Genomic DNA, 21,051 nt, shown 5'->3' with positions numbered 1-21,051 from the left:
CTCAGTGTCGAGTTTCCCTCCAAAAACTGTTTGAAATTTGACAGTAGCCATATGGGAGGAAGGAGGAAGTATTCAGATGCTTTACTAATTTAAAAGTAAAGTATACTTACACAAGACTGAGATAAAATGTGACCTAAATATATAAAATGTACTTAAAGTCTAAAATGTTTAAGCTCTGTGTGACTGTTGTGACTACAACTTAGAATGGAAATATTTAGTCGCTTTTTATATCCTTTATTAATGATATATTCCTGTGTAACAGCATTTTATTTTTGCAGTTGGTCGAGCTGGTGCTAGTTGTAATTCTTTTGTTTAGGACTACAACCACGGATGGATTACCGAGAAAACTCAATGGGCACAAAAAATGACACAAAATGACTAAACTTTGCCATTTTGACTTCATTTTGGCAACATGTGCCCAGGGGACATGTTATGTTTACTTGAATGAAATAAACAATCAAATGTCAAAATCATTTTACCTGTATATTAATTATCAGTCAAGTCGTAGCATAAATGTATACAACCTGTTTTGATATAGAAAAACGTACTTCCTATATCTCTTTAAGTGTATTGGAAAAAAATTATTCAGTAAAGTAAGAAAAATAAATTGGCCACTGCCAAAGATTTAGAATCTGAAGATGATATATCTCAGCTCTTACCTTTGTGATCTGTCAGCAGGTGTTTTAAATCCCTGAGAGCCTCTGTGAGGTTCACCACTTGGTGCTGCAGTTGGAGGTTTTCTTCTTTCAGAGTGTGGATGGTGTCCTGGAGCTCATAGGCTGAACTGGAGCCCAAAAGCAGAGACATCGACCACAAAACTATGATTACTCGTAAGTTGGTCATCGTATTTTATGGTTATAGGTTTACAGTTGCATTCTTCTGCAGCTCCACAAAGTTTCAAATCGGGTATTCAGAGCAAATGTGGTTCAGGAACAGGCTGTTTTCTGTGTCAGAATTGATTTGGTGAAGTGCAGACAAATGCTCTTGACCTGCTGACTGCTCTAAATCAATTGTTCTGTTGCAGGTCCTGTTTTTAGTCCTGGGTCAGCATGGTTTGCAATCTTGTCTCACAGTAAGAAGGTCCTGGTTTCGACTCCTGGAAGCGACCTTTTTGTGTGGAGCTTGCATGTTCTCCCTGCGCTTGTGTAGGTTTCCTCCAGGTTCTCTGGTTTTCCTTATCACTAAAAAACATGTGCTTTGGGGACCAGGCCAGTTGTACATTAATGAATTACTATGTCCTAATAAATGTCTGCATTACTTGCTGGATCACTGTTATTCTGATCACATGATAACCAGTCTGTCTTTTAATAAAATCATAATTTATAGATTCTCTTAAATTTAAGTGTGTTTCACTACCGGTTATAAGTATGATTATAAATGGTTGCTGTGTTTCTTCCTATATATCAGTGCAATAAATACACAGCAGTTGACTCTCATCTTTATGGGCCCACCGTGCTCTACTATATCTGTCCAGCTGCTCCACTAAACCTGAAGAAAAATAATTTTGAGTCTGCTGCTTTTAAAGAGCAAGCAATGCTCTTCAAAACTTTGCATGCGCACATTTGGGATTTGTGAATTTTTGTTACAGTAGCGTGCACACGGCATTTACTGCAGGAATTATATGCATTTATTTTTGCTTCAAGAATCAACAATCCACAAAATGTTAATTACCAAATCGTCTGCCTAAATTATTTTGAAGTTCTGTCTGCGGCGGAAGTACTTTAACAAACTTTGATCATCTTCCGGGTTAATCCTTGTTCCATAGAATCCAAAATGGCGACTCACTTCTCGAAGTGTAGAACCTGGAATCGTGTCCAAAGGTAATGACCCGTGTAAAATAAATGTTGCAAAGTTGTCGCCAGGATCAGTTTGAATACAGGGAAACTATGCGGTTAGTACATTCAGTGTCTTTCCTCCGCCTGACAAAAGTTGCGTCGCTATGGCCTCATCACAAGATTAGCCTAACGCTACTGACTTAGCAGGATGCTAAATGCTAGCTCCAGTCCTTGCTAATGTTACATCACGTGTTGTTATGAAAAGTACGAAGTCCCTGTTTGAGCGTGTTTAGATTTTGAGAATTAGTTGTTTGTTTGTTTTTAATGGTTAGTTAGACATGAATCGATAGGCCAAGCAAAATGTTTGTTGATAGTTCAAATTTGAAATTTTGACTTCATCCAATATTACTTAAACAGATCAGCCACAAGATTATTGCAACCTGGTGGTTTAAATATAAAACATGAAGTGGTTTTAAGAAATAATATTGTAACCTAATAAATGCTGATGTCTCATTTTGGGTTAGCCACCTGTCAGCATATAATTGGTTAAAATCAGCTCCACCAACTGTGAGCTTTGACCCGTATTTGTATTAATTGCCGTATTTGTATTAACAATCAGTATTGTTTAAAATATATCATTTTCTTTTAGTATACTTTTTCTTTTTTTATATATTTTTAAATGTCTTGATTTGTAAAATAAACAGTTTGAACCCAAATATGTTGCTAACTTAGATGACTACAGAAACTAGAATATAATCGCATATTTAAAAGCTTGAATTTTTCAGAAGAAATTACTTAAATATTAATTGAAATCCTTGCAGATTATATGTATATAGTAGATTGTGTTTCTGTACGTATACTAATAACTTTTTTGTTTGTTTTCACAGCTGCCTAACATACAGTTGTTTAATTGTTTTCCAAGGTTTGGAATTGCAGCTTACAGAAAGTACAGCAGTGGCAGTGGATACCCAAATATCTCGCTCTCTACACCACTGCCTGGAATCCCCAAGCCAGTGTTTGCATCTGTTGATGGTCAGGAAAAATATGAGACCAAGATCACTACTCTAGAAAACGGACTCAAAGTCGCTTCCCAAAACAAGTTTGGTCAGTTCTGCACAGTTGGGGGTAAGTTCCAATTGGTTTATGGTTGTGTCCACTAGGGCTGGGCGATATGCAAGCAATACATCACAATAATTTTTTGTATACCAGGCGATTTCCATAAAAAAAGAGTTATCGTTGCTGCTGTAACATCTGCCATGATCTCCTCCTTATATCCTAGTGTTTGTGTTTGAGCTAATAAATCTAATTTGAATCACCTTTCAAACTTTGGATGGTTTGGGTTACCAATTCACAAATCATTATTTTATTTATTCAGGCCTTATTTGCTACTAAACCATTTCCAAGTAAAAGATAAGGTTTTTTTTTTTATGAAATCAATTCTTACGCAGACTCCAAGGTGCAAGCTCAGCCTTCCACCATGCTTGTTCTGTCTGGAGGCTCGTGAAATATCTATGTTACAGTTTTAACATGCAAATGGTAATTTTCAAGATATAACGAAATTGTATCAATTATCACAGTATACAATATATGAAACACAATACGATATGGCACAGCCTTAGTGTCCACTCATGTTAAAGATCTGGATACATACAATTTTCAATTAAGTTGATATGTTTTGTTTTTGGTTTTTGTTTTTTTTCAATCTTTTTTGTTTTTTTCAAAGTTTTAGTAAACTCTGGATCCAGACATGAAACAAAATATCCAAGTGGAATAGCACACTTTTTAGAGAAACTTGCATTTTCTGTAAGTACGTCTACATCTGTCAAAGAAGAAAAATAAAGATTACAGAATAAAAGGTGGCCATCTCACATTTTGAACAACTATTTTTATGGTTAGTCCACAGCTCAGTATGGGAGTAAAGATGAAATCCTTCTTACATTGGAAAAACACGGGGGGATATGTGATTGCCAAACATCAAGGTATGACATCTTTCAGCAAAATGACTGCTTCCCAGTTATAAAACGTAATTTTGTGCCATTTGACGCTATTCCTTTATTGGTATGCTATTTGTGTGTGTAATATTGTTTTTGTTCTGCAGAGATACCACCATGTATGCAGTATCTGCTGAGGTAAAGGGTCTAGACACAGTGGTCAGTCTCCTCTCTGATGCTGTACTACAGCCTCGGCTGCTGGGTGAGTCGGTTTTTAAACGGAGTGACAGATCAGTTCTGGAGAGCTGTGACAAAGTTACAACAAAGCTGTGTTTTAACAAAGTGAACTCGTTTATGTGCAGATGAAGAGATCGAGATGACTAGAATGGCGGTGCGCTTTGAGTTGGAAGATCTAAACATGAGGCCGGATCCTGAACCATTACTGACAGAGATGATTCATGCTGTAAGTCACACATGTTTGACACTGCGGGTAAAGTGACATTAAATAATCCATAATATTATTTCATATGAAGGGTTACTGCAAAAAACTTTCATTTTTTTAACATAATGTTTAAGGTATGTAATTACAAGACTTTTATTATTTGTGAGATGACAGAACTGAAACACAAAATAGTTTTATTGAAACACTGTAGCTTTTTAATCTTGAACACCTCTGTAAAATTGAATTAACGTTTTATTGTTTCTAGGCTGCATATCGAGGCAACACAGTGGGGCTGCCTCGCTTTTGTCCTGTAGACAATGTGGACAAGATTGACAAGAAGGTGCTACACAGCTACCTGCGGAACTATTACTCTCCTGAGCGGATGGTGCTTGCTGGAGTGGGCATTGAACATGAGCAGCTGGTTGAATGTGCCAGGAAATACCTGCTGGATGTGAAGCCAGTGTGGGGAACGGTCACATCTGCCAATGTGGACCTTTCTGTAGCACAGTACACTGGTGGCATTGTCAAGGTTAATTATCCATTATCAGTTGTCTTTGCACCGTATTTGGCCTAAAAGGATTCTTCACTTGGCATTTATCTTGTGAAATTTTTAGTTGTAAAATGGTGAAATAGACACAGTAGTTTTACTTTTACAAAATCACAGTGTACATTTTAGCATGATACAAACAGACACTATATTAGTGTTTACTATTATAAACACTTTTTATAATTTAGCCATTAACGAGAAATAACAATTAACCAGAAAATGCTTTTTTGCAGCCACAATCTTCTTTTCTTGGCCATCAAGTTAATACTTAGAAAAAATGGAAAACAAATCTCATGGCTGTGTTTTAAAAAATAAATAAAAAGGCAGTGTGTTCAAACATTTCATATAGATGTAAGCATTGATGCTCTTAATCTAGAAAGTAGGCCGATACCATTTTTTTAAATTTTTTTTTTAATCATCTGGCAGATGGAGAAGGATATGTCTGACGTAAGCCTTGGCCCCACACCAATCCCAGAGCTGACCCACATCATGATTGGCCTGGAGAGCTGCTCCTTCCTGGTAGGTGTTTGCAGAGCGTGGCTACAGTCAAGTACCTGAATCATGTTTGCAACAAGCTCCCAAATGAAAAATTGGTTTTTCCTTTACAGGAGGACGACTTTATCCCATTTGCGGTGCTCAACATGATGATGGGTGGAGGTGGTTCATTTTCTGCAGGAGGACCTGGAAAAGGCATGTTTACCCGCCTGTACCTGAATGTGCTCAACAGGTAACTGTCTCACAATCTTCTATTGGCCATTTTACACATTAGGAACCAGTTTTACTAGTTGTCACTAATTTTGTTTCACTTGTCTGTTGTAGGCATCACTGGATGTACAATGCCACTTCATACCACCATAGCTATGAGGACACTGGCCTGCTTTGTATCCATGCTAGTGCAGACCCCAGACAGGTTGGTACTGGCTATGAACATCATTTAAAGTCCTTGGTGTTTATGCAGACTTCTTATGTTTGAATATTGTATATTCATCTTCAGGTGCGGGAAATGGTGGAAATAATAACCAGAGAGTTTATTCAGATGTCTGGCAATGCAGGAGAGGTAAAGGTCACTAAAGACTATTTTCAGCTCAAGTGTTTAAGTATTGTTACACAATCAAAAGTAACTGTTTTCTGTTTCCCTATATGTCCAGATGGAGCTAGAGAGAGCCAAGACACAGCTGAAGTCCATGTTGATGATGAACCTTGAGTCACGGCCAGTTATTTTTGAGGATGTTGGTCGCCAGGTTCTCTCCACAGGAAAGCGAAAGCTGCCACATGAACTGTGTGATTTAATAAGTGAGTACTGAAAATCATGTAGTAGCATTTCTTTGTGATTTATTCCAAGTGGGAAAATAAAATAAAATATATAAACGGAAGAGGAGGAAAATGCACATCTAATTATTCCCATTACACTTTTTTGTTTCTTCCTTTGTTAATATATAATTTACAGGCAGTGTGACAGCCGGTGACATTAAGCGAGTGACCACCAAGATGCTGCGCAGTAAACCCGCAGTAGCAGCCTTGGGAGACCTGACAGAACTGCCTTCGTATGAACACATCCAGGCTGCCTTGTCCAGCAAAGATGGACGCCTGCCCCGCATGTATCGGCTCTTTCGATAGACACCCCCCCCCTCCATTAAGCCAGTCTGAGCTGGCTGGCAAACATTGCTGTAAATAGTTTGGACTGGAAGGTTACACTAGTGTTCCCTCCCAACACAGAACTTGGCGCAGCTCATTTTGGGAGGGGACTAACACCCGAGTTCTCAACTGAACCTGAGACTGGGAATTTTAAAGAAAAATTACATTTTAGTTCAGAGTACATCCAGTTGAGGTATATGTATTTATTGGTTGTCAGCAAGAAGTCAGCTGTCATTGTTTACTGATGGTCTGCAGGAGTTTGAATTTGAGGACAGTTTACCCCAAAGCCAAAATAAAACGTCAATTTCCTTTTTAAAACACAAATCCCAAACTGTCTGTTCCACTCTGTTTTCATGTACATCGGCATATAGGCGAGAAGGCCTACCCTGACTACATCCCTCTCAGTGTCATCTTTATTGAGCCTTTTAGTTCCCAATTTTACGGGAATGAATTGAAGTTACAGTTTAAATTTGCTGGGTTTTTGGCTTTCCAGTGGGCAATCGGCTGGGAGAGGGGTGGGCACATTGATAGCACCAATATTAGCGTTAATAGGCTGGAGCATCACTGGCATATGAAAGCTTTTTATTGTGGCAAATTTTACATATCTCTTCATAAATAATACTTTGCACATGGTAGTAGGCTGTTAACAATAAGTATAGATCAGTGTGTTAACTATTTATCCTTGGTCAAGTGTTACTTTTAATCAGATAAAAACCCCTGAAAGTGCAATAGCTACCACTATTGTCTTGATATGTGAATTTAAAATCCCAAGCAACACCTCCTAGTACCTCTTACTAGCTCACTAATTATCAGTTTATTTGCACTAGTTTGATATGTGTAAGAAACAGTGTCAAGTGATGTTGGGTCTAAGTTTGGTTTTCATTTAAAAAGGATGTTTCCTCCAGAATCCTGTATGGTGGTGATGTTATAGCCTAGTTTGATTAAGGTTAGGTAATAAAGAGCTACTGTAACTAACTGACTAGGATATGAATGGGTTATGGTTAAGCATCATAAAATATTGACTTGTTAGGGCTAGTTCTAAAGTTTGGTTCAGATTTAGTAGGATGGGACACATTGTCAGGGAAACAGACTTTTACTTAACACCTACAGTTTGTTAACATTTGGTAAGTTCCTAATAAACCAGGCAAGACTACAGAGAAAAATGGACTTGACTAAGAAACGACCTGTGAAATTCATTGTTTTTACGTTTTGTACATAATAAAAGGACCAGCTATAGCCTGTTAATTGGTGAGCTTTAAGTGCTATCAGATGTATTTTGTGGCTGTTGGAAGGAGCTGTGCACTCACTCTGTGCTAACTGGTTGCTCCGTTCACTTGCAAGAGAAATGGACAGTAATTATTCTGTTAAGTGTTTGAGGGAATGTAGAGACTTAAACTTGCCATTTAAGTCATTTTATTAAACTAGTGTATAGTATTTCCGTAACTTTTGACACCTAAAATGTTAAATGTGCACACTTACCTCTATACCAACTCATAAATAAACGTAATTACATCCATTAATAAAATTATGTATTGACTGATTTGATGACAGGTGTAAAATGTTTATTACTGGATGTTAAATCATAGGCTACATAATAAAAGAGGTCCTGAGGAAATGAAATCAAGACCTACAGGCACTTTGTGGAGCGTTTGCTCTTCATGCTTTGAATACAAGTTCAATAAATGTGGTATATACAGTACATTGACAATTTACAGTATATTGTACATTAGGTTATACAGTGAAACGAGGTAAGGCAATAAATTACAGTCTAATGCAAAAGGTCTTCTGGCCTAGTAAAACAGAGACTAACAGTATAAATAACATGCTCCATGTATTTCGCACGAAGTTAGTTCCTTAATTAGAAGAGGAAAAAAAGCTGTCAGAAACATTTGATCTCCCTGAAATTCAACGGTACCGTGTAACAATCTCATGACTAACAGTCTTTAAATCAGCCATTTTACATAACATAATGTAGTGGTAACAACTCGCTTCTTTTAGTTATTTTCAATGTCTCGTACAAAACCTGTAAGCTTTACAACATACAAGTTCACATCAACCAATGACAGACACTTAAATTATCTTTAAAAAATTAAATGCAGTTACACACAGCCTTTAAGGTAAGATCAGTTCACATTGCAGCATGTGACTGATAAGCAAGACTTGTTTGAAAAAAGGGGCTTGAATCAATAAAAGTTAGACTGTCTGCAAACCTCTTCTGTCTGTCTGACTTTAAAGGTCCCTGCCCTCTAGTTCAGTCAGCCACTTCCCTTGACCAGCAGGACACGCATACACTTCCCAACGGTGCTCAACAGGGGGCGCACTCTGCTCAGATACCACAATCAAGATTGGGCTTCATGTAGTTAAGACAACTCTGGTTTTCTTTTAATAATAGTTATTAGATCATAGTGAGTAGGGGATCCTGAACAGGTAGGTTTTGTGTCTGGATTTTAAGACCAGAAGAGAGTCAATGTCCAGTGGGAGTGAGTTCAGGACAACAGAGCGGCTGAAAGCTCTGCTCCCCGTGGTGGTGAGGCGAGCAGGGGGCACAGTGACCTGGATGGAAGAGGAAGATCTAAGAGAGCAGGAGGAGGTGATAATGTGGAGGAGCTGAAGTTGTGAAAGGAGGATTTTGAATTCTATTCTGTATTTACCGGGAGCCAGTGGAGTGGCTGTAGGATGGGATGATGTGATGAAATGAGGACGATTTGTCGAGAATCTACCTTTAAGAGATGGTGCAGATGGCGCTGTTACTTTGGTTCTTCGCTGCCTCTCTCATTTTCAGTTCTCTGGTGATCCTCCTCCTGATGCCTTCCAAGTACAAGCCTCGGTCAAAGAATCCTGCTCCCAGAGGAATACTAAACAACACACGCACACCAGATACTATGATCTCTACACGCAGAAAACAAAACTTTTCATTCAGGATTTATTAAAGGCATCAATATGAATACAGTTACCAATCCCCAGTGAATTCTGTGCAACACTGACATTTAAACCATCACAAAAACATTGCAATATGCATCACAGTTTTTTAGAAATGCTGTCACTAAATCAGGCCACAATCATAAAAACGTCCAAAGGAGGGGCTAATATATGGTACCCAATTGATTAGCCGAACAATTTTTCATTAGACCCATAACAATATTAACAGTATTTAATGTGTTTTTTTATAGTAGCACTTACGTGTCTCTGCCTGGTCTAAGTTTGACCCGGAAGACACAGATGACAGGCCGATGGTCTGAGGTCTTGATGCTGGAGCAGCTGGTATACTTGACCACTTTTATGTCACCAACTTGTCTGTTCCTGAACAGGATTCTGTCCTGTGAACACAAACAGAAAGATTTAACAATGTGGGTTTATTTTGATGTGCATTTTAAACGAACATGATTATCTTGTTCACGTGAAGCTCAATTTCATCTTTCCTCTTACTGTGTATGAAGGGGTTCTTTGTTTTGAAGTAGTGTCATAAATATCGCAGCCAATGTCAAATTTGTATGTGGGGAAAAAATGTATCGGTGCCTCTTGAAAGCCTTTAAAGATTGAACCTGGAAGGGAAATGAAAGCACATTCTCAGCGTGAGAATCAATCAAACACAACAACCTGCCTTTACTCATACTAAAAGTTTTCCCAGGGATTTAACCTCCATAATGCAAGCATACCCTCCTTCATTTCCTTGGAAAGCTGGTCGTGCTCCATGAGGCGGCTCATATCATTTCCTACTGTGCAGTTCATGATGTTCTGAACATCCACGCGGTCCTTATTCAATCGAAAGTTAAAATCTCCAAACCAGAAGACTTGGTCAAATCTTGTGGTGACATCAGCTACAATAAAAAAATGACATTAAATATTATTGGGGAGGATTATTGCCAAAATCAAGACATTAACCCAACAAATGAATAATACATTTCATTTTAAACTTAATTAGGGGTAAAAAATGAGGCCAAAACAGTGACACAAAAAGGAAGAAAGAGCAATTGTCTTTAATACTATGTATTTTAAACTAGTTCTAGTAGGTTGTCAAACCAACTTTCATTTAAAAGAGGGAAAATGTGCCAATATGAACGGTCTTAAACATAATTTTTGATCCAAAATCCAGTAAAGGAATACCTTGTTTTAACATACATTTATAATTTGACAATATCTTTGATCATATTGCCATAATACTATGTTTGACAAAGATAATATTTGAACAAGCACAATGAGGCTACCTGCAGCGGTTTATCATGTTACCCTGTTTTATAGTTATGGAGGCAGAAATACCATTTTCCTAATTGTGTTATAGCCTTACATGCTGTGGAACGGTAAGGGTTGGTGTCTGGAAGACCTTTTGGAAGAGCTAGAGCCTCAATAATCTTGTTGTAATCGAGTATTCTCTCGTAAACTTTGGCATCACCAGCTGGAAGAAGAACAGTGACAACAATAATACATACAATAATACTGTCAAAGTTTAAGTACAAATGTGTACATGTAATACTAAGGGCAAAAAATCTAATAAATGCCTAATACTGTAGATTTGAGGACAATGTTTAATATTTACAATGGACAGTTGACACCTAGCAGTTTAAGGTTTCATTCCTAGAAGCTTGACAAACACAGGATCTGATAATAACCTCTTGCTATGATAAACTGCTGCTCCAGTCTGCAGCCTACTGTACCTGATCTAAGGGAACTTCATACTCACAGGTAAAATGGGAAGTGATGAAAAGGAAAGAAGTGCCAAAAAGGGTAAATGCGATTCCCACTGCCCCTTTTGTCTTGATCTGAGAAATGATCCTGGTTGTAACTGTGGCATGTTCCACTTCTGCGTGGATCAACAGAACAGATATTTTCATTAGTGTCAGAACTGTAACAGAAGAATGAACAAACACAAAACCATCAACAGCTGGGTGTCAAAATGTGCATCCCCTTATTCTGAAATGGCAAAATATTTATTAATCAACATAATATTAAATGCACAGTCTGTTAGTACAAAAATTCCAGAAATGAATTTGGTATTAATTTATCAAGAAGGAATAAAACTTTTGCAGTTGTATTATTTTAACATAACTTTTTTTCTACACTCCTTGAACATTTGTGTTACTTCTGATGAAAGAAAAAAAATTAGTGAGGAGCTTAGGTATACATCCAACTGCAGGAAATATCAATGTAAGGGGATGCAAACTTAACCCCTAACCTACATTATACTAATAATACACATCCAGCGAGTACAAATGTACTTTAATGATTAAAAGTATCGACAATATTTAAGGAGAGTATAAAAAGGTTTTTTTTTTAAGTTAAACAAACAAAGTTGACAAAGTAACTTTATGAACTTTATTTGATGAAGAAACATCTGTGGCAGCTAATTTTGCAACAAATATTATGTTAATGTTTGCCATTTTATAACAGGGAGCTGCACATTTCTGCATCTAACTGTACCCTCTGATCCTAACATAGCTTATTGATTAAGATAATATACACCAATCAAGTGTAACATTATGACCACTTCTGCAATTTAATGAAATCCAATACACTGGCTCTGCCATGAACTGTACATTTATAAGGTTATAATTTCTCAGTTTTTAGGTTGAAACTGTCAGGAAAGTGATAACTCCACCTAGTTTTTATTATTGAGGTCAAAGTGTGTGGTGGAGTCATACTGGAGTACATTAGAAGAAGAGGTGGTTCCAATGTTTTGTCCATCCAATCGCTAGATCAGTGAAAGAGCTTATTGTTTTTTTAGTTTATTTAGTTTACAAACATTTTCACTAATCAACTTATTCCTTATTACTTATTCCTCACTAACTGATGTCTTTTGTATTATGTGAAGTAAACTGACCTGAACAGAACCAGATGAGGTCTCTTCTGACAAAAACAGTGAGATATAAAACACCATGGGATGCTGAGTACAGCATGACGTAATAAGGTCCCAAAGTCTCCTGAAGACGGACCTCCCACTCCCTCCTGCACACACAAACAACTTTTATACCCAATTTTACATCACTGACTGAGCAGACAATGATAATAATGCATTGTTTTCAATAAACACAAACTAAATACATACCTGTCAGGACAGCCCTCCTGGACCCCGATAACATAAAAGTCTTGTGCAAATTCAGAGTCTGTAGGAAGGAGGAGATCATCTAAGTTGGCTGGCAGGCCCTTGGAAATAACAGAAACTTGGTTACAACTCAAACTTGTGCGGGAGGCATTAAGGCTGTAAACGATTTTTGATCTGTGAGATAATTTGCAGACTCCTGGTTTCCTTATACCTTTTCTCCCTGCATATTCCACGTGGCGATGTAGATGCTCAGCCTCCTGTCAGGGAAGTAGCGGTCCAGCTCCTCTGCCCCGAGCAGGGCACCACTTCCCATAACGCTGCCCTCCAGAAAACTCCTTCACAAAGGTAGAGTGGAAAGGAAAATTACTCTCATATTGGCTGCCAACTTAGCTTCCCGTAATAGCTGGGTAAGGCAAAACTAAATGACAACTGCCAAAAGATGTCTGTCTGTGTAACTAAACATTCACTAGAACTAGTCCAGATGTGTTAGTTAGCTTCCAAGCAAAGGCTAAATCAATACTAGAACACTTTAAAAAGTAAACAATATACTGTACTGTAATTTTATGCAGTGTCTGTACATAGTTACTCGTTACTTAGCAGTTTTTTTTTTTAGATCAGCATAAAAATGAAGTAGAGATATGGCACTAATAAAGTAAAATCTTTGTACTATTACAAGGCTGTATGATTGTTTCAAAAGATACAATATGGACACCCTATTCTGAAGTTAGTTAGCTTGATGTTACCACTGTGCTATATGTAAATTAAGACTTGAAGCAGAAGACACTGTTTTCTGAATGTCCTCTGACAGTTGAAAGAGTCCGCCTTCATATCCAGCAGATGACTGACGATAACTGTACATCATTTACAAGATCAGCTATGTACCTGTTTCTCACATCCTGGGGTCTGATAGGGCTAAGCATGCTGCAGTTGGACCTCAGGGAGTTGACAGAGGTGCTATCCGACCCCATTTTCTCAAGAAGCCGGCTGTCACTCAGGTTCCTGTGGAGTCTCTCTGTGCGTTTCTCTCTGGACAGTACAGTATAATCCAAACAATCCTTGTCAATCCTATTAGCTGTCCTTAAAGGGGCTGACACAAAGGTCTTCTCCAGAGCAGGCAGAGGTCCTGTGGGTAGCAGCGGAGACAAACGCACCTTGGTGGACGCCATCCTGAGGTCCGTGGGGTCGCTCTGCTGGCTGTGTGGTCTTCTTTCATCGTCAGAGAAACTTCTCCCTCTGTCTGGGAAGACTGGAGACCCTGATGTAGCAGCAGACAGGGGTCTCACATTGAAGTCCTGTTTCCTGACAGTGGACGGATCACTGAAATCAAATTCCCCTGGACCTGGAATTGTTTGGTCCTCTTTAAGTGAGTCTGTGGAAGAGCCTGTCTCAGCTGGATCGCTCAGACTCTCCTGGCTGTTCCTCAGCTTCCTGATTCTAACAACCTTTTCAATGGATTTGCTTTTGCTGAACTTTGAGAGCCTGGGTAGTAGGGGTGGACGAGGCTGGAACTGATTGGACTCTCCCTCTGCATTATTAACAGTGAGTTTATGAGCATCATGGTGTTCTTTGCAGAATTTGGCATCTATTAAGGAGTTTTTGCGTGACCTGCTCTCATTAACAACTGAATCGCCTTGACCAGGAGCTTCAAAAAACTGATGCAGGCTGCTCTCCATTCTTCGTTATCCTTTTGTCATGTCTGAAACCAAGCGTAGTCAGGTGGATGGAGCCTTCTCATCACTTAGTGGTGAACCTGGAGATACTGATCACAAAAGACCATTGATTAAGTTCACTTTGCTAAAACTAACACAAATTCAAAAGTCCTGTGTAAGAAATAGTCGGTTCATGAAGGTGATGATGGTAACTTTATGTAGAAATTGTTTTTGCGAGGTCTTAATTGAACTATATGGAAATGTTGGAAAATAAAATCTCTGGTGCTGTTGAAATGTATAGTGTTATATGCTATTTATATTAATCAACTTCTCTCAGTAAAATGCAGTACAGTTCAAATAATGATATAGTTGATGATTTCCTAAACAAAGAAAAACAACGACAACAAAGATGAATATTATCGCCCTGTGACAGGAGGATTTAATGCAATATTGCAATGGTGAAAAATAAATTTACTCAATTACTGTACATAAAGTTTTGATTTTTGTTTCAATTTTTTTTTTAATCCACATCATTTTACAGAGAGAGCTGTTGTACTCATTAATCCTTTACAGTCTTCTAACATCTGGAGTAACTAGTTACTAGTTGCTGAAAATATGAGTTATGGTGTATGCCATATGTTAAAATAAGTGTTTTGATTACCAGAAGTTAATCTATTATTTATTTTTAGTTATTTATTATGGACGCATAGTTGTCCTTGGGGTCTGTTGCTTAAAAGTAAGTCGCTTTGGATAAACTCTGCTAAATGACAAGTTGTAATCGCAGCTGTAACGCGTTCTTCTGAAAAATTAGAGGAAATTTTGCACAATTTGAAGTTTAACTTTACTTAACTACTTGAAGTAGTCAATGAAACTTTCATACTTTTAACTGTGGGCATGTAGAACGTTACCTGTAACAGAGAACCTATATATCACTTGAATGAATTAAAAAACCTGAAGTACCTTATCCATCACTGTTGAAAGGTTTTATCGGGACGGTATCATTTTAAGCTAGCTGAGGCTAATAAGATGCTAACTATTTGTATGTTTCAATAAAGTGCTTGTTAGTTTTACCTCGTCAATGTCGAAGGACAACTCGTTCAGTGTCTTTTCTAACCTGTGAAGTAGCTTCTCTTTTCACATTAACCTTGTTGTTGAAGTCCCTTTTACCGCGGTATGAAACCTTTGCTAACGATATTTAGCGATAGCATCACGACCCCTAGGCTACTACTAGCGAAACTAATCACTACGTTACGTCGGTAGCGTGACAGAATTGTTGCTCACCTGACCTGCACAGACTACTAATATTAGGTGACGTTAACGATATTTGTCATCTTAGCTAATAATCCGGTAGCGCCTGAGGTTGACTAGCGAAGCTAAATGCTAGCAAAATGTTAGCAAACATCGACCAGGTTAACGTTAGCCGAGCAATCGCTCGAAATTAACCTTCATTACATCGCGTCAGTAATTTTCTAGGCTGCGCTGACAGTTTCCATCTTATGTGGTTATTTGACTAACTACGAGCACTCTGAAGCTACCTATCGTGTACCATTACTTGGACCCAGAGTGGCTAATTTAAAAAAAAAAACCTCCGACACTTCCTTAGCAACGTTTGACAACACAGCTTCTGTTTCCAGGACAATGGAGTCACACGATGAGCGCAGCCTGTGTCACAGCGCCACCCCGGGTTGACACGTGCAACTACACGCTCCACACTTTACCTAATTCTCACAGGCTTCTCTGTGTAAAAAAAAAGACCTTTTGAGGTTAGACAGTACAATTTTTCAAACTTTAAAAAACAAGTTTTCATGCCTATGATGACTAAGGTGCACCATTTTAAATTTTATTCCATTAGCTAAAGAAAACATTTGACCGAACAATAATCGAGCTACTGTATTTTGTGACTGCTTTGGCTATTTTTCGGACCTAAAAGGATTACTTTTGATGAACCGAAGCTGAAAAGAACAACATCTACAGAGATGTACAATTAATCTGACAGCAAGTGTGTTTTATTAAGCCATAGATACAATGTGACCTTAATTGTTTTATCATAAATAATATAAATAAGTCTAATGGTCTAATCTGACTACAAAACTCTACATGTTAGTTTTGTCCCTTTTTAAGATTTAGCATCACACAGCATCACACTGCCCAGAGGCCCTTCAAACAAACCCTGATCCAGAAAACAACAATAAAACAGACACAACAGGCAGAAATAATCAGATTACCTGGAAAATTATATTGCAAATGACAAATGAACAGACAAAACATTGTTAGGAAATATAGGGTGTAGTAAGAACAAAAGAAAGTAACTTTTTCATAGGTATATGTAACTGCAGGTTTTATGATTAATTTTCACTAAAGTCAAGAGTCATCAACATTTTTCTCCTCACTTAATTCTAACATTTATTCTCCCATAAAATGTCCCATTTTTGGTAGAATTCGGTCAAAGGCTTTAATTCACAATGTGAATTATTTTTACATAAACCAAAATATATTCAAAGTGACAATAACTCAAAAAGGCACCAAACCTCTTCATCCTCCTCATCACATGTAAATCATTGTATAAAAAAAACTTTTGAGAATATTTCAATGTTTATCATAAAGCCACAAAATAAATCCATGAAGAATGTGAGAAGCTTGTTTAAAAAATAGTCTGTCATGTACATTTGAATCATCACCTGCTAATTTATATACATTAACATAAACAGCATATCTCTGTTCATCAGAAACCAAACAACTTTGACGTTTATAATGCAAGATTGCTTTTGATGACGATCAAATATTGTGGGTCCAGTTTAATATTAAATTTAATTTACATAAACTGCAGGATTGTCAAAGTGATTAGAGTTCAAAAACCTCACGCAGTCCAACAAGACATTAACTTTACAAATGAAAGAAACTATAACAAAAGAAATATGTTGTTGCTGAAAAAACAATGTATACTATGCTGAATAAACAATGTCAAGGTGTGACCTCCAATTGTTAACCCTTTCAGCCTTTCTGTGACCCCCACATTGAAAACATTCCTGAGCCCACCGGCCTGTGGAAATGTGGACAATCCCTCCATATTCTGTGCATTTCTATGGCCTTGTTGCTGGCTCAGGGGTTTTTTGACAAAGCCCTAGTCTGTGTGTCAAGTATAAAAGGAAAGGGTTAAACCAGGTACAGGCTACAGTTCTGTGCAAGAGCAGCAGCAGCAAGAGCAGCAGCAGCCCACTGACCATCAAAATGACTTCCACTGGAATGAACATGATGAGCAGAGTAAGTTTTCATTTGTATAATATTACTGGCTCCTAATCCTGAAAGGATAAATTAGAAATATAAAAACAAAATGCTGCTTTACTTCTCATATTACTCACAAGTGCTAAGTCTTTCCCTCTCTCTCCGTCAGATCATCTTCTACGAGGACAGGAACTTCCAGGGTCGCTCCTATGAGTGTACGAGCGACTGTCCCGACATGTCCTCCTACCTGAACAGGTGCCACTCTTGCAGGGTGGAAAGAGGCTGCTTCATCGTGTATGACCGCACCAACTACATGGGCAACCAGTACTTCCTGAGGAGGGGAGAGTACGCCGACTACATGAGCATGATGGGCGGGAGCGACTGCATCAAGTCCTGCCGCATGATCCCCATGGTAAGATCTCACACCTCTTGAGCTTTAATGTACATTTTTATACCCTCAAAGAAAATATTAAATAATTAATAATAAGAATTAGACCCAGAATTAAATATTCTGAGTTAAACAGTCCTCTCATGCACCACAGTACAGAGGATCCTACAGGATGAGGATCTACGAGAGAGAGAACTTCGGAGGTCAGATGTATGAGCTGATGGACGACTGTGACAACATCATGGATCATTACCGCATGTCCAACTGCATGTCCTGCAATGTGATGGAGGGTCACTGGCTGATGTATGAGCAGCCTCACTACAGAGGCAGGATGATGTACATGAGGCCCGGAGAGTACAGGAGCTTCATGAACATGGGCTTCAGCGGCATGAGGTTCATGAGCATGAGGCGCATCACAGAGTCCTGCTATTAGAGTCTCTTTGCACTGAATAAAACTGTCATAACCTAAAGTACTGGTGTGCTGAAGTAATTTTTACCATGGGACACATACACGTTCTGCACATTCATGTAAATATCTTAATTCATCAACCAGTTTTTTCTTTAAACAATGTGACATACCCTTTTTGTATGACCAACCATTTCCAACCCCACCAGGTGGGGTGGAAATGCTCTAATCTCTACTGCTGGGAATGCTCTCTTCAAGCCGAAAGGGACAAGCCGAAAGCAATTGAACTTGACCTTCAGTGACTGACACTGTTTGTGTCCTCGATATCTAACAAACACTTTAAATGAATTTCTTTCTTTCAAAGCTGTTTATATCCATGTTGACAATAACAGTCTCCATCTCCTCACAAACTAGCAAATCAAAACCACTTGTAGAGATTAGAGTGCAAACAATGGCAGGATGTGTGTATTGAATCACCCATGGGCATTTGTGTTTGTATGTGAGTCCTAATGTACATGAATATAACAAAATGGTGATCCACTAGTAAAAACAGTAAATGACACTTTGTTTTAAGAGTTAAATTTTTATTATTTGTTATATAGATTAGACGTAGTTATTGGAAAGAAGGGGCTCCAACATTTGGCACAAAAGGAGGCACCTTTCCCAATCCTCAAGCAGCCACAGACACAACAAACATAAGCTTCAGTTTGGGCAAAGGCTGAACACACAATCATATCCTGACTGACCCAAAGGCAATGAAACCGAAATACAGCATATCATCTTACCTCCTCAACTAATATAACCAGGAGAAAACGGCATCAAAGTCAATGACAACCCTTTCCATCGGCATAGCTAGCTACAGCTGTAACACATCTCAGAATAGAATGCAGTGCGATACAAGATCACATATGTTGTCAAGTAACACTGTCAAATGCAAAAGTATAATTCAGTGCGTTCAGTGCAATGTTTGTGTAAAGCTTTTGGATTTTCAGCTGAGCACTTCATCACATGCTGCTGAAACCTTCATGTTGTCATCGGAACATGTGTTGGCTGAAAATGTTTGAAGGAATTTTAGTCTGGCTCAGAATAAAAATTCAAACCATTTTGATTAAAGTGGTGCATAGTAAATTAGGACATTGTCACATAAATTCTCTGATTATATTACCACTTGATTTGATTAGGCTACAGACTCGCTCAGACTTGCAGTGAGATGTAAATATTGCCATTCGACTGTCTGTGTTTGTTTCTCCTCAACTTTGAGTTTCCATCAGTCCTGTTCTCATTTGCCAACACCATAACAGAGCAGTCACACACACACGCAGATTTGGTTTACACGTATTATAAGCTATTTTAAAACACAATGTAGGTTGTAAGCACCAATGTTTAGGTAGTTGGAACAGGTCAAAATAATACCCACACCCAAGGTTTCCTCGCAGAATATTGCCCAAAGCCTCACACTGTTTCTACTGGCTTGTTATCTTCCCATAGACCATCCTGGTGCTTTCCCAGGTAAGTGACACACATGAACCCAACCAGCCACATGTGCAAAAGAAAACACGATTTGTCAGATCACGTTACCTTCTTCCATCACTCTGTGGTACAGTTCTGATGCTCACCTGCCACCTGCTGTGTCTTCTGAAACCTTTGTGTCGGAACCAGCATTACGTTCTTCAGCACTTTGAGCTACATGCATGCATTAGGTGTTTAGGTAGTACATAGTCAGTAGTATATAGTAGACCAAATCATGGTCAACCTGCTTTTCCAGAGCTCCTCCAGATGACATCATCGGAACTCCTAATGATGAAAAACTCCTCCTGGTCATGTCACCCAGAGGAGTTTTTCAAATAGATGCAGAGAAATATTTTAAAATAGGGACCTCAGAGGGAAGTTTAAATGAATTCATGTACATTTACACCCTAAACTAAAGCCCTAGAAAGCAAGTTGAGTCTTGGCCTGTTGCCAGTTTACTGCTTTTCCTTCCATGGACCACTTTTGGAAGGTCCCGACCATGCAGATCAGAATTTGACTCTTGTCAAAGTAGTTCGAATCCGCTCTAAATTTACAACATTCCCTTTCAAAAGGAACAAATATACCTGCTAAAAATGGGTCAGAATCGTCATTGTATGTTACTGTAGCAATGCATTTACCATTGCATTTCCTGAAATAGTAATATAAAAATCATACTCTTTCTACAAAGGATATATAATTGCTTATCTCCAACATGACAAATAAGTATATACATATATAGTTATATATATATATATATATATATATATATATATATATATATATATATATATATATATATATATATATATATATATATATATATATATATATATATATATATATATATGTTTCACATCCCGATAGAGAATATTAGAGGCACGTCTCTCTATCGTTCTTTCTCAATTTTTTCTCTTTTCTCTCCGCTCTTCCTCCAGAGATTGGCCAATCCAGTGAAAAAGCAGGGAATCGATGCCCTGATACGAGATTCAGCCTAATGAGGATCAGAAACATCTCAATAAAGACCCATAATCCACCAATTAATCCCTCATTACAGCATCATCTGCATTCACTGGTCCTGCTCCATACCGCCGCAGTGACGGCACATTCAGGTCCATTGTTCTGCTTCGCCTCATCTCTCACCCAGGGCTACGTGTCCTTTTGTCTCCCCTCAGTATCAGTTATATTTGATCCACTCTCATTAGACTTTCAGACGAGATGAGCAGAAATCGCTGAAAATAGTGCTTTTGTGTGCACTTCTGTGCTATCTCCTGTCAGAAATGGAAAATGAAACATATGCTTAATGAGGAGGGGATGAACTGGGAGCTGCCGTCCGACAGAAAGATAGGGAGAAAGTCCTGTGACCAATATCATTAAAGGACACACTTTCCAGGCAGCGTTATGTCAGTGATTATGATTTCTGAATTACTCTGAAGTGGGACAGATGGATTAAAGTTTAATGCTGAGCCCTAGAGAGATTCTGACTCTGTGTTGTAGTTTAGTGCAGCATTAA

At 38.3% G+C, this 21,051-nt stretch overlaps 3 protein-coding genes across 9 annotated transcripts; 2 read left to right on the top strand and 1 right to left on the bottom strand.

Annotated features, from left to right (window-relative positions):
• The first annotated feature begins 1,715 nt into the window (after nucleotides 1-1,715).
• On the top strand, nucleotides 1,716-7,575 carry pmpca (peptidase, mitochondrial processing subunit alpha). Of its 2 annotated transcripts, none has more exons than XM_067521502.1 (13): nucleotides 1,716-1,820; nucleotides 2,698-2,900; nucleotides 3,499-3,578; nucleotides 3,672-3,754; nucleotides 3,874-3,968; nucleotides 4,069-4,169; nucleotides 4,414-4,677; nucleotides 5,122-5,214; nucleotides 5,304-5,422; nucleotides 5,515-5,605; nucleotides 5,690-5,752; nucleotides 5,844-5,988; nucleotides 6,143-7,575. In XM_067521502.1, the coding sequence occupies exons 1-13, from the start codon at nucleotides 1,774-1,776 to the stop codon at nucleotides 6,310-6,312; spliced, it is 1,554 nt and encodes a 517-aa protein (XP_067377603.1). In that variant the 5' UTR covers nucleotides 1,716-1,773; the 3' UTR covers nucleotides 6,313-7,575. The 2 variants fall into 2 exon arrangements, with proteins under 2 accessions (XP_067377603.1, XP_067377602.1); XM_067521501.1 differs by having other exon boundaries at nucleotides 1,771-1,891.
• Nucleotides 7,576-7,783: 208 nt separating this feature from the next.
• Nucleotides 7,784-15,632, bottom strand: inpp5e (inositol polyphosphate-5-phosphatase E). 6 transcript variants are annotated; one of them, XR_010915569.1, is made up of 12 exons: nucleotides 15,088-15,632; nucleotides 13,250-14,126; nucleotides 12,579-12,702; nucleotides 12,371-12,468; nucleotides 12,146-12,270; nucleotides 11,009-11,128; nucleotides 10,616-10,723; nucleotides 9,987-10,148; nucleotides 9,757-9,872; nucleotides 9,511-9,647; nucleotides 8,982-9,185; nucleotides 7,784-8,883 (listed from the first exon to the last, which is right to left on the bottom strand). XR_010915569.1 is itself a non-coding variant. In XM_067521498.1 (12 exons), exons 2-11 carry the CDS (start codon nucleotides 14,038-14,040, stop codon nucleotides 9,053-9,055), a joined length of 1,914 nt encoding a protein of 637 aa, XP_067377599.1. In that variant the 5' UTR covers nucleotides 14,041-14,126; nucleotides 15,088-15,632; the 3' UTR covers nucleotides 7,784-8,902; nucleotides 9,051-9,052. The 6 variants fall into 6 exon arrangements, 4 of the variants coding, with proteins under 4 accessions (XP_067377599.1, XP_067377600.1, XP_067377597.1 ...); XR_010915568.1 differs by having other exon boundaries at nucleotides 7,784-8,902; nucleotides 15,088-15,631; XM_067521498.1 differs by having other exon boundaries at nucleotides 7,784-8,902; nucleotides 9,051-9,185.
• Nucleotides 15,633-17,195: 1,563 nt separating this feature from the next.
• LOC137136240 (gamma-crystallin M3-like) lies at nucleotides 17,196-18,080 on the top strand. Its single transcript, XM_067521428.1, has 3 exons — nucleotides 17,196-17,277; nucleotides 17,408-17,650; nucleotides 17,781-18,080. The coding sequence occupies exons 1-3, from the start codon at nucleotides 17,245-17,247 to the stop codon at nucleotides 18,057-18,059; spliced, it is 555 nt and encodes a 184-aa protein (XP_067377529.1). The 5' UTR covers nucleotides 17,196-17,244; the 3' UTR covers nucleotides 18,060-18,080.
• Nucleotides 18,081-21,051: the final 2,971 nt, after the last annotated feature.

The sequence above is a fragment of the Channa argus genome, chromosome 11, assembly GCF_033026475.1.
Source record: "Channa argus isolate prfri chromosome 11, Channa argus male v1.0, whole genome shotgun sequence".
Lineage (NCBI taxonomy): Eukaryota > Metazoa > Chordata > Actinopteri > Anabantiformes > Channidae > Channa > Channa argus.
The sequence above is the reverse complement of the archived record's forward strand: the minus strand, read 5'-3'. Positions and strand labels throughout refer to the sequence as shown.

What these genes read in the sequence shown, in the direction of transcription:
- pmpca (XM_067521501.1), top strand. Translation starts at nt 1,842, where the DNA reads ATGTTGCAAAGTTGTCGCCAGGATCAGTTTGAATACAGGGAAACTATG. An exon ending in TCAGTTCTGCACAGTTGGGG is followed by an intron (nt 2,901 to 3,498) that starts GTAAGTTCCAAT and finishes TTTTTTTCAAAG; the next exon opens with TTTTAGTAAACTCTGGATCC. An exon ending in ACACTGGTGGCATTGTCAAG is followed by an intron (nt 4,678 to 5,121) that starts GTTAATTATCCA and finishes ATCATCTGGCAG; the next exon opens with ATGGAGAAGGATATGTCTGA.
- inpp5e (XM_067521498.1), bottom strand. Translation starts at nt 14,040, where the DNA reads ATGGAGAGCAGCCTGCATCAGTTTTTTGAAGCTCCTGGTCAAGGCGAT. An exon ending in CCCTTACCGTTCCACAGCAT is followed by an intron (nt 10,149 to 10,615) that starts GTAAGGCTATAA and finishes TTTTTATTGTAG; the next exon opens with CTGATGTCACCACAAGATTT. An exon ending in TTCCAAGGAAATGAAGGAGG is followed by an intron (nt 9,873 to 9,986) that starts GTATGCTTGCAT and finishes TTTCCCTTCCAG; the next exon opens with GTTCAATCTTTAAAGGCTTT.
- LOC137136240 (XM_067521428.1), top strand. Translation starts at nt 17,245, where the DNA reads ATGACTTCCACTGGAATGAACATGATGAGCAGA. An exon ending in GAATGAACATGATGAGCAGA is followed by an intron (nt 17,278 to 17,407) that starts GTAAGTTTTCAT and finishes TCTCTCCGTCAG; the next exon opens with ATCATCTTCTACGAGGACAG. An exon ending in CCTGCCGCATGATCCCCATG is followed by an intron (nt 17,651 to 17,780) that starts GTAAGATCTCAC and finishes CATGCACCACAG; the next exon opens with TACAGAGGATCCTACAGGAT.